The 12833-nt window shown below is 45.8% G+C and overlaps 1 protein-coding gene across 1 annotated transcript in view; it reads right to left on the bottom strand.

The window, feature by feature from the left end:
- The window catches only part of LOC144766956 (baculoviral IAP repeat-containing protein 2-like), a 49674-nt gene that overhangs the window by 19473 nt on the left and 17368 nt on the right, over window positions 1-12833 (bottom strand). Inside the window, exons 2-4 of the mRNA XM_078650640.1 lie at window positions 7318-7429; window positions 3473-3554; window positions 3082-3115 (exon numbers count right to left, since the gene is read on the bottom strand). Coding sequence (XP_078506766.1) covers window positions 3082-3115; window positions 3473-3554; window positions 7318-7429 — 228 coding nt within the window. The remainder of the gene's footprint in view (window positions 1-3081; window positions 3116-3472; window positions 3555-7317; window positions 7430-12833) is intronic.

Here is a 12833-nt window from a genome sequence, read left to right as displayed (position 1 = left end):
TGCTTTAACAGCCAGTCTCTAGATCTCATTGCCCTTTAGATTAGCCAGAAGAGTGACACTAGTGCCACTATCAGGCTCCATTAAAACTGGTGTGGTCCCTCATTCTCAATTTAAAGCCTCACTGGGCAAGCAATACTAGAGCCCCTGCAATGGTGGAACCTATTTTGGCACAGGGGTTGGGGAGGGGGGTGTAAATGTAGTTGTTGCAGGGCTAATGATTATGTTCAGTGTTCATGGGCAAAAGTGGCGTTACCCCGCCACCCTCTAGGAAGCGGCAAGAACAGTTGAAAATAAAGCAGTTGAAGGGAAAATTACTGCTTTGAGGCAGAGTGCTGAATCTCCTGGATGAATTCTAACTTTCATGTCCTACTACACAAGCACCAGGTGTGTGAGGTTCTCATCGCCCTGCAGGCACACGCTACAGCAGCAACATCACACTAGGGAGTGCTGGATTAGAATGACATTCATTTAGTTGCTTTTGGGGTGCATGAACAGTGGCCCTGGGAGGGGCTGCAAAACTGCATGCACTTAATGGGTGGGACAGCCTGATGGGGACAAGGAGGGAATGGATGGCAACAATGTTGATCATCACAGAGGGGCAGGCTGTAGGAGGTGGTGCTGCTCTCCTGGCATCAATGCATGGTTGGTACAGTATTTGGTTTCACTTTGAAAACATTATAGAGAGGAACACACTGTGTTTGAATCTTTCCAGGAGAGGCCCAAGAGAAGTAAGGAACCAGCTGCAGACAAAAATTAAACCAGCTGACTAAGAGTTAAGTGTGCACTTAAGCCACTGCATCAGTGGCATACACCCCCCCCTGCGCTTTAGCAGAGGGGGAGGTGTTCTTGATGGGCCTCGGTCTGCAGTTTGGCAGAGAAAGGCTCATAATGAACTTGGGTGGAAGAGGGAAAGCTGTCCCTTCTTGCACAAAAATAATCCTGCCAACAATGCAGGACAAGTGTGCCTGTGTTGGTGCTAGGCACTGAATTTTGCACTGGCTGAAAGGACATGAATGCACTGCATCTCGTAGATATGGTGCATTTCTGCCCTTTCGATTTAGCATAGGCTGGTGCAGCAAAAAGACTTAAACTTCCCTATGCAAAATCTTTGTAAATGTGGCCCTTCGGGCAAGAAAGTGAGAACCCTTCAAGAAACTCATTGGAATTTTAATTAAGTGTTACACTTCCCCCCCCCCCCCCCTTTTAAAGTCACCAGCCACCACGTTCGCTTCCTTCATGAAAGGAGTGAGAGCACTAGTCTGAGAAAAAATGTATAAGTGCATCATATTTACAAGCACGTAGTTAGTTAACATATGCTTTGCACCAGAGTGTCTTATATTCAGTAGTGAAATGTATAGAATGTTTAAGTAGAGTAACAATAATCATAACTGTGTGAGATTAATGTAGAAGTGTTGGAATGAATATGAAAACCTCACGTTCTCATGTTAAAGGAATCATGTAAGAGTTAAGTGGAAACTTGCAATCCAGTATATTGTGTAGGCCTCATGGCAATTCACAGAAAATCTAAACGTGCTGCTAAAATAATGTGAGGTGGAGTTAACGTGGTTCTTTCAAAATGTATTATCGAATTTAGTATTGAAATATATGCTTTACAGATGTGTTGCTTTAAGAAATATATGTTAGTTAAGAATGCTGTTTAAATCAAGTTAAAGGTTTCTAGAATGCAGGGACCCGCTTCATGTAAATCAAGTAGGCCCGAACTGATAATGTCGTTCCTTTGATGTGCAATGTGCTCGTTAGAGGAGAAGCCTAGAGGTGCCAAGTACAGAGCTTTGCATTTGCTTTACGACCTATAGATATGGTGGAGCCCGGAATTTGAGGCCCACTGTAGGATGGCCTGTATGCAGGTGCGAGGGGTCCTAATCAGTCGAAATGAATGGAGCTTTGTTCAGTGGCGCTTGGCGCAGGCCTGTAGGAGTCTTCAGGAATTTCAGGGGGTATCGGCGCACTGGAGAAGAAGCCTGGGAACCAAGGTCAACTTTAACGAGGGTCTTGAAGAGTACCATCATGGAGTTTAACGCGCAAAGATGTACCACGTGAGGGGCGTCCCAAGGGGCGTTCCTATCGGAAATGTGATTTGGTATTAGGGAAAGCGACCCGGGAGGAGAGCAGAGCAGATGATTTTGGGAGCCTAAGGAAGCGGATGGGTAGGCAGATACTGACCAGGAGAGACCCATTATCAGAGAAGAGACAAAGAGAAGTGCGTGATCTTCTTAGGAAGTCACCACGGCTGACACCTAGAGGGGTAAAGATCTTGTTAAGTAGGGATGTCACTTAGTGTAGTGTAGGGACAGACTAACCTGAATTTTCTTTCTGTAATGACTTTGAGGTTGCAACTTGTATCCATTTTGGCAACGCTCATGATTTTTGAACTTGTACTCATTATTCTGTTTTGTAGACTTAGCTATTCAAAGAATTCATGTTCATAGTGATACCAGTTTACCTTTTGAATCTCATCTTGAGAAGTTTGTATCTTCAGTTATCTTTGACTTTATATTAAAACTTTGAAACGTAATCTTGGTCAGTGGTCATTTAGAGTGGTGTAAGTTCTTAATAGATTGAATTATTGTTAGATTGCCTTTTACTCAATGACAGGTACCAACGATCCAGTCGACTTGGTTTGGGATCTGGTAAGGTAACTAGTAAGCAGTAATCCCGCGTTAACAGTAGCCAGACGCTGCAAGACAATCCAACTTCCTAGCTCAAGACACTGGTTAGTATTTCTTCTCCTGGTATACTCACTGCATTAATCATGCACTTACCTTCAACCAGTGGCATCATAGTTCAACATGCTGTTATTGTGCATGGTGTATGAATATCAGCAGTTCAGTGTGCACTGTGTGGCTGCATAGCCCACATGCTTGAGAAACAATAATGAGGCAAATACATCAGAATTATTAATTACACAACCTCTAAAAACCACAGAAACATAATACAAGATATGACTGGTTAGAAATATAGACTGCAAGGTCAGACTGCAGTTGGATCTCATGGACTTCTTAAGGAGTAACAGCATAACCAAACTTTGACCCCACCTCTGCCCTGTAATTCTCAACTCACCTTGGCACGTTGTGGTGCTGCTTCCTCTGCCCTGCTGAAAAATAGAAGGATTGGCTCAATTTGAATTCAGTACCCTTTACAACTAGCATCATTTTACTTCCTACATATTCATCAGAGGTTCTAGAGTGGCTCATAGTGGACAGAAATTCCCCCAAACAGGGATTATTACTTGCAACAACTGGCAGAAGAATGCTTTACCAGATCTTATCACAGGCTGTGATCAGACTGGTGTACATCTAATTTAGTGTGCCAATTAATTTGAACAGCTACAGCAGTATATGAACTATGCACCTTTCCATTTAGCAGATCTTTCACCCTGCATGTACAATGCTTCCCACCAGGACGCTCTTCAGCAGGCTCATTGTTGAGCTGCACGCAGTGCGCAACTTACCGAAGATCGTGGACTTTTACGGTACTGCTCCTGGACTGCACGGATGAAATCAGGTCCTTTTTCTTGGTTCAGGAACGCACACCTGGGGAGTGGAAGAAATAGGTTGAGTAAAGATATGCATACAGTGAAGCTGCACCATTGATGGGCTAGGTTCCCAATAGCATGGGCAGCTAGGTTCCCAATAGCATGGGCAGCTAGCGGTTGAGCAGTGCAGCAAGTCACCACTTAAGGTGTGAAAGGGGAATAATGGCCAAATAGTGTTTTGGTGGGAGCACAGTTACAAGGAACACCAGGATAATTTTCGTGGAATCTTAAGGTTCTACAAGAATCCACGACTGGTGTCTAGCAGGCCAGATAGTCCACCATCCTTCTAGCCTAGAATGTTTCGACCCCACTGAATACCAGCCAGTTACGTTAAGATTGGTCTCCCCTGCAGCAATTATAAACCATCCCACAGCTCTCCAGGAATCTTACCCTCAGCCATTCTCTGCATTTAGTCATGCTCATCTTCACTTTGCCATTTCCTTAATGATGTAAGAATTACCCTATCCGCTGCATTTCTGGTTCACAGCTGAGTAGCCAAGGTCCCCTGGTTGGTTCTCCAGCCATCCCCCTTTCATCCCTGTACAAGCTGCAGGCCAATTAACCAGAGATAAATCAGGCAGTCACAAACCCACTGAGAAATGCATATGCTGCACAAACGGACCCTCTGGGGGTCCAAGTCGGGGGATTTGCTGAAACCAGACTCCATGACTTCCAGCTCTACTTGTGTAAGGCATTCTCATTCCTAAAAACTAGATAAATAGTAACTCAGGCAGTATCTGGAATGGGAATGGGGGGGGAGATCACCTGAACCATCACTAGCTTTTTCACAGAAAAGTCGAATATTGGGAATTGGCATTTAATTCTTTGAACAGCAAACTAAACCAAAATATATATTTAAGTTTCAGCCATCAAAACTATTCCCAAATTAGAGAATGTGGGCCGATTTGTCCTGTTAATGATCAGATTATTTAAGTTTCAATTCAAGTGCGGACCCTGAGCCACTCCTGAATCTGCAAACATGAACAAAATACTGCTCCCCAACCAAGAAAGGGGGCAATCCTAGACAGGAACCATGCCACCTCCGGGCATCTCAAGTCTTACTTCCACCCACAAATACCTCCGAGAACCTGGAGCGTTACTCTCAAAGCAGGTCTCACCAGGACTCGCCACAAAATAGCAAAATAAGCAGAGGTGTAGCCATCAATAGTGCAGCAGGTGCATTGGCACTGGGGCACAAGAATGAACGAATGCTGTGCACTTCCATTGTGGTTGCATTTTGTTAACCAACCCTATGCAGTGGCATCTCATTTGCTTGCGCGGGGCCCTCATGTCCCCTTGCTAGGGCATGAAAAATGGAAACACCCATGCAACCACAGACCCTAGCCTACAGGGCGTAGCATGCGGCTATGTAGGCAAGCACTTTATTGCCCTCAGAGGTAGTGAGTCCTATATAAATGTTGCAATTCAATACAAGCTAGTGTCTGTAGAACTGCTAATAAGTCTTAAAAAGGCCAATGATGGGGGGTGAGGCGGAAATGGCCATGCCGACCAGAGAGAAAACGGGACGATGAAGTAAATGGAATTTTAACTACATATAAGAAACCATAACGTGAGGACAGTTAAAAGAAGCAAAATAAATAAAGTGAGCCGGATCAAGACAGGAACAAGGTTTAAGGAGAGTAAAGAGCAAAATATGTAATAAGACGAGGAGTGAGGCTTCAGCATTGAGTAATGGGGGGGGGGGGGGGAGAGGAATGGAAACACAGGAGTAAGAAAGTCAAAGCAAGGGCATGCAGTGAGAGGTAGTAGAGGCAATTACTTTGCCAGAAGAAAAAGTGGGGGGGAGAGAAACACAGATTCATGAAATAAGAGCACCAATAGGCTGGGGCAGAGCCCAGAGGGCTCTGCTTATGCAGTTATTTTGTTGTGCAAGCAAAAGCATGGACCGCATTATCCCAGCGGCCCACTCATTGTGCATCACATGGGTACCGCCAAGTGTGTGAACTCTGCTCCTAGAGCCTCTAGTACTTAAAGGGACAAGGCAATCTGAGCTCCCTCAATTAAGGCGGATATGTAGGACAAAAAAAAAACAAAACACATTTGCAATCCAATAGGTCTCGTATTTAAGAGAGTTTGAGCTACTGTCATTGTAAATGGCAATTGCTTTTATTTATGCGTTTTTGAACAGAATTGTCATTTACAATGCCAATAGCTTAAACTCTCGCAAATGCGAGAGTTTTACATCTGTGATATAAAACGTGTAAGGAGTAGAATAACAGCGGACAGAACAAAGCTATGAGAGGATAGTGCTTGGATGCTGTCATTAAGGCCAGTCAAGTAACAATACATGTAACAGGGGGTGTAGCCATGTGAGGTTACAAAATGAGATATGGCGGTACTAAGTAGGGGCTATGATGATTGACCAATGAACAGCCACAGTTAACAGTGGACAATGACAAGCCAATGAAGAAAATGTGTGGAGCATCAAGTCCCTTCCTGAATACAGCATGCCTCGCAGAGCACGCGCTGCCCAAGCTCGACCTAAAAATCAGATGCTCAGAGAAATTGACGCCTACCAGTCAATACCCTCATCTGACAGACCTAGTGGGAAAGCTGGACATCTTTGATTACAGTCACCTGGTAGGTCACTACCAAGGTGATTGAATGTATTTGGATTGGAGTGTCCGGTGTCAGTTGCACAGCAGCACTTCTGCATGGATGGGATCTCCTTTTAAATAAAGGAGCCTGCTTTTGGCAGTACTGCAGCTCTTGTGTTTCATTTGCTAAGCTGCCTTCTTGAATTGCCACACCTAAAAAACTGCTAGTGCCAGGGATCTTCGGGGAAAACATTTTAGCGGGAGCCTGTATTGATCAAATTTTAATGTGCATTTACCATTTCGCAATGTACAATGGTCCATTTTAACTGGGTCGAACAATTAATTGAAATTTCTTGCCCAAGGCCTTGAATCTTCTTAGGACACTGGTTTAGAGAGGGTAAGAGGTAGCAGTAAGCAGAGAGGGATAGAGGTTTATAAAGACAAAAACTAGACCGAAAGCTCAGTTTCCCCAGTGGGACCCGGGCAATTGCCCACTTGGAGATATATCTCCTCAGGACCAGAGAAGTGCCAGCGAGTACGTGTGGAGAGGTGATGTGGGCAGGGCAGAGGCTACAGAGGCCTGGAGGAGATAAAAGCAGTGTACTCAGGTTGCCTGAAAATGTTGGTCAGGGGTTGGGGGGATGGGGGGGGGGGGGAGAAAGAGGTTGAGGTCTCCCTGATCTAAAAGTCACCATCAACCTGACAACATTCATCCTCACCCTGCCCATCCACCTACCTCAATAACTTATTGAACGAGCAAGTCTGGTTAACATTGCCTCTTGCTGCTATACAAGTGCCATGAAGCAGCTCAATGATAGCTTAAGCTCTGCACAATTAACAGACATTCTATTCACCAGGCCTCCCTCCGATGTGATGCTTTAAATGACCCAATATGGTCACACTCCGATTCCCAGACCTTAATTTCATAGGTATTGCTCCAGCACATCCCAGCAGCGGTGCATTACTACCAATCCGAGTGTACAAGCACTTCCCCAAGAGAAAGTAGATACATAAGAAACCCCATGCACATCTGTCTATTTTAAGTATCTTTGACCCTCCTGCCCACTTCTACTCCCCACAAGGGAGCCAAGCTACACCTTGACCACAGAAGTGTTGTTTGTCAGCAGATTTCTGTTTTCACAAGGGGTGAAGTATAAGATGCTGAGGACCAGCCATTCCACTCCAAGAACTGTGCTCACTTACCTGGGCGAATGACGGGCATGTCTCTTCCATGGGTTATGGTGCCTCTTCCAGTTACTAATCCCTATATTGCAGCGGAAACACCAAACTTCGTCGTCCCCTGATGAAGACCGTGCTGGCGAAAGAAGGAACAGCTTAGCCATAAACCACCCCACAGTCAGAGCTCACAAAATGCCAAACAGTAATGTTTTCCTTAGTGGCAGTGCCTTAAAGCATAATACTCCCACTCCACGTTCTTACGAGAATTTGGAGTATTGAAAAAAGGACCAGATTTACTATTTGTGATTGGGCCTTGGATGTGTCAAAAACGGAAGCCGTCAACATTTCAATGTAGATACTTTTAATTAGATCAGTTAACAAATGTAAATAGGACCAATTCTGGGCCACAATGATACAGCAGCTATAGGCCATAGAGTTGCAATAGATCATTGCATGTAGGCGCAAGATGTTCATAGAAATGTGGTTCTCTTACCAAATGACTTAACAAAAAGTTGTACACATTTAATTAAATACACCTGTGGAAAGTACTTTAAAGAAGGACTGTAAATTGGTCCAAAGGCGTGCAGTATTTTTTTTTGTTTTCAAAAACCTTTATTTAGGAATTATATCAGAACGATACATTCAGCAGTTCAAAAAGCAAGTTTAAAACAAAGAACTTCTCCATACTGGCTATCATTATGACGCATTAGAACTCTGCCATAACATTACATCAGTAGTTTAACATGTTTAGGACTTCACTTCTGCGCTTCCCTTCCCATCTTCCTCATTTCCATTGTATCCCACCTCAAGATCCTTCACTTTGTACCCCTCCAACATCACACCTTCAATGAAGGCGTGCAGTATTGAAGGATTAGATTAAACTCTCATAGGTTTTTAATCAAATTGGGTTTAAGATCGCACCAGCAAGCATGGTCGCAGTACCCAGCTCCCAGGATTTTCCACCCGATGCTGGTAGATTACTGTTGCTTATTGACCATTAGGTAAAAGCACTGCATGCAAGGAAACAGTGTTCTACTATACGATTTAGAGGGATTGACAGGTGTAGCTACGAAGCCCACTTGTATTAGCAGGGGGGAGTGGGTGTAACGCAAGAGCCCCATAATGTCAAAGATAAATAATTCAAATGCTTCAAGAGTGTTTTGAACTGAGAATAAGTGTGATATTCGAAAGACATTCTTTCCCAGGGTACAAGGCAAACTGTGGCCCATTTGAATAATTGGTCAAATCAAACAAGTGTGAAATTATTTTCCTTATTAAGGATCAATTGCTTTACTGTACCAGTTGCCCTAAATAAAAATACTATCAAATAACCATAGTCTGCAAGATTACAGGCTTAATTGACTGAACAGTTGTGGTAACAGTCTAGTCTGCAGCTCGGTTGGGACCGGAACCAGAAGGGTGTACGCAGGAACCGAAAGGCGGCCATCTTGTCTTGGCGGCCGAGCCTGGTATTGAGAGGTGCGCTGTTCCCCGGCGCTCCGAGGAAATAAGGAGTTAAACATATACAAGGCTCAGAGTGATTATTACGTGGTGAAATAGCATTCCTACAATGGCAACGAGGCGGGCTACAGGACGTTAAAGAAAAAAAAAACGTAAAGGAATTCGCCACCACCGGAGTCACACACAATTGCCTCGGAGCGTGGCAAAGGGCGAAATTCGGCAAAAGGGACCGGAACTAAGTCAACGAGGAGCCGAAACACCAGGCGGGGCAAGAAAAAAAAAAAAAAACAGACAAAGGCATGGACTGACTCCCGGCAGGGGATGAATCAGCCAGATAAGGAGCACGTGCGACGCGCGGAAGAGGCGCAAGGGGCTACTCACAAAGCCAGACCCAGTGAAAACGGCCGGAGGGCGGTGAAGGCTCATAGACGCGCTAGCCAACTGGGAGAAGCTACAGAGAGCGCTGGAGTGTTCACTCACACAGGAGAGGAGCCCAGCACGCGAAAAGAAGTAAGGCAGCACGCAAACCTGGAACCCAGAGGGGCAGCGGGAGGTGAGAATAGCGGCCAGGACCCAGGGAAGAACACGGACACAAGGCAAGCACCTGGCAGCCCGCCTAGCAGTAACGTTCCTGCCCAAGCTATCCCAAGGAGCAACGAAAGAATGGCGAAACCGTCCACGTCTCACCAACATGGTGCCCTTCCTCCCAAAAAGAGGCGAACCCACGATGCCATGGGAGGACTGGAAGAGGTACTCCCTGAATTACTTAGCGGCACTAGAGGAAGAAGGTGACGCAGAATACTCCAGTCCGAGGAGGAAGAAAATACTCCTGCACAATTTAGGACCGGAAGGCATAAGAGTCTTCGACAACATTGTAAAAGTCACAAGGGACGCGACGGACACAGATGTGTTCCAACATGCAATAGAGGACCTGGATGCGCACTACAGACCGGTGGTATGTGTGGCCATAGACCGATGCAATTTCTTGCAGAGGAAGCAGGAGAGTGGAGAGACCATAGATGAATACGTCGCAGCGTTACAAAAACTGGCTTTAACGTGCAAATTTGGCGACCTACATGACGAACTGGTGAGAGATCAAATCATCATGCATACGTCCAACTCAACAGTACAAGAGAAGCTATGGGTAAATGGTGATGCTCCGCTCAAGGAGGTATGGGCCTTGGTGAAGAAAGCCGAGTTCTCTAAAAGATGCGCAGAAGCGGCCAGGAAAGACGCCGGGAGTAAACAAACGGTATGCAGAGTGATGGTGCACAACAAAGGAGACAAAACCAAACAAGCAGGACCATCCAGAAACCAAAATGCGAAGAGAAGCCAGCAGAACGCAGGAGCACCATCGAGGACAAGTGGAGAAAGAAGAACGAGTTGCTACAGATGCGGAAGCACCTCACACTTTGTAATTTCCTAAGTGTGTCCAGCATTCAGGGCGAAGTGTGCTTTCTGCGTCATATTCGGACACTACGAAAAAGTTTGTAGGCGGAAACCTAAAGGAGCAGCAGTCAAATATATTGACCAGGGTAGCCCAGATGAAGAAGAGGCACAAGGAGAAGATGAGTACCTTGAGAAGTCCTATACATAGCAGACCAAGTGTTGGACGTGGACTGCAAAGGGTCCAACAAACCGATACTCAACATGAACATGGGGGGGGGGGGGTGAAGATCGACATTGTATCCGACTCAGGAGCCCCCATCACGATAGTACAGAGAAAGGTATGGGAAGAAAAGTTCTTAGACAGAATAAAAGAACTACGTCCCATGGATTTGAGACCAGTCACCTACACAGGACAGAGGATACCCATGTTGGGATATTGCCCCTTCTTATTTGAATTTAAAGGACGCCAGGCCAACTGTAAGCTGTATGTGTCAGAAAAGGGGCCTTCGGTGCTGGAATGGAAAGACCAAGGTGCCCTAGGTATCCAACTCAATCCGGGAGGAGTAGAGAAAGTGATGCTGATGGACACTGAACGAGGATATGAGGGAGAAGCATGGAAAAGAGAATATCCCGAAGTGTTCAGCGGGAAGATAGGAAAATTAACGAAGTTCACGCACATGATACGCTTGAAGGCAGGAGCAAAACCCGTGAGCCACAAGGTCCGAAACATACCGTTCCACTGCCGAGATGCAGTACAAGAGGAACTAGACAGGTTGGAGAAAGGAGGCGTGATAAAGGCAATCGAAAGTGCGGAATGGCTGTCGCCCTTAGTGGTGGCACAAAAACCTAACGGGAAAGTGAGGCTATAAGTGGACCTCAGGGAGCTCAACAAGAACATTTTGATAGACAAATTTCCGCTTCCACGCATAAACGAGATGCTTACGATGATCAAAGGAATAAAGTGGTTCTCGACGGTGGACCGGTCCTCGGCATACCATCAGGTAACACTACATCCCACATGCAGCCACCTCACATCCTTCATAACACCTTTCGGGTGATACAAATTCGTGAGAATGCCGTTTGGCTTGGCGTCAGTATTTCAAAAACTAATGCATAAATTGTTCCAAAAAGTGGAAGGAGTACAATACTTCCAGGATGATATACTCTTAATGGGAAAATCTAAGCCAGAACACAATGAAAAGCTACACGCAATACTAAGGATACTGAAGAACAATCGACTCACCGCAGAGTGGGCGAAGTGCAAATTTGGAGTACCGTCAGTGACGTACCTAGGACACGAAATAAGCGAGAAAGGAACTGAACCACAGAGAGCCAACTTGGAGGCGATTAAGAACGCGCCTGCCCCCTCGAGGAAGGAAGATGTCAGATCGTTCCTTGGGATGGCTGAATTCTACAGCAAGTTCATTCCAAACTTTGCCACGAAAACACACTACCTACGTCAACTGTTGAAGGAGAGAAATGGGTTCAAGTGGGACAAGGAGGAACAGGAAGAGTTTGAGGCCCTGAAAAAGGAAATGAGCGAGGCCATACCGCTCAAGGGTTTTGACCAGTCAGTTGAATCCATACTCACCACGGACGCCAGCGACAGAGGCCTAGGAGCAGTATTGATGCAAAAATCTGGCAAAGGGGAAGTCTCGGTCTGTTTTGCGTCCGGATCCCTGGCACCAAATGAAGAAAAATTCTGTTTCATTGAAAAAGAGATGTTGGCCATGGTGTGGGCGAAGGAACGCTTCAGGCAATTTCTGTGGGGGGCCAAGTTCTTGGTCCGCACGGACCACAAACCCTTAATAAAGTACTAACCTCAAACAGACATGCGCATGCTACCCCGAGAATAGCAAAACTGACACTAAGACTCCTGGACTACGTATACGAGGTGGAGTACATACCAGGACCCAGGAATAGGGTTGCAGATTTTTTGAGCAGAGCAGCTGCAAAGGAGAGTGCAGACGAACAGGAACCCCCTGGATGGGAAGGTTACATGGTGGCGACCATGCAGGACATGGAACAAGTTATCAGCGAACAGGAATGGGCAGAGGCATCCAGACAGGATGATAACCTGGAGGCGATCAAGGGATATGTGACACATGGGTGGCCGGAGAAAAGACATCTAGACGACCAGATGAGGAAATACTGGGAAGTGAGAAAAGAACTGTCAATAGGGGAGAACCCCACGTTCTTAATGAGGGGAGACAAGGTTATTCCTCCCAAAGGACTGGTGGAACACCTGTTGGCGATTTTACATAAAGGACACCAAGGGATCACGAAAACCAAAGCGTTGGCAAGGCAGGCATACTGGTGGCCTGCGATTGATGCCCAGGTGGAGAAGTATGTGAGAATGTGCGATTCATGTTCCAGGGCAGACAAAACCCAAACTCTGATAAGGCCTCAATTGGGCAAGTTCCCCGTTCCCAGCAGCCCATGGGAAATGGTATCCATTGACATCATAGGGCCCATCTTGAACATTGATGGAGTACAGAAATATGCCATAGTGTTGGTAGATACTCAAAGTGGCCCGAGGTGGAAGTAAAAGAAACGGTGGATACAGAAGCAGTATTGTCATTCCTGAACGCGACATTCGTGAAGGAAGGAATCCCTAAGATAATAACCTGCGACAACGGACCACAGTTCGTATCAGCTAAATGGGGAGCGTTCATGGCCAGGAACGGGAT

The sequence above is a fragment of the Lissotriton helveticus genome, chromosome 7 (genome assembly GCF_964261635.1).
Source record: "Lissotriton helveticus chromosome 7, aLisHel1.1, whole genome shotgun sequence".
Taxonomy (NCBI): domain Eukaryota; kingdom Metazoa; phylum Chordata; class Amphibia; order Caudata; family Salamandridae; genus Lissotriton; species Lissotriton helveticus.
This window is presented reverse-complemented; position numbering and strand designations above follow the sequence as displayed.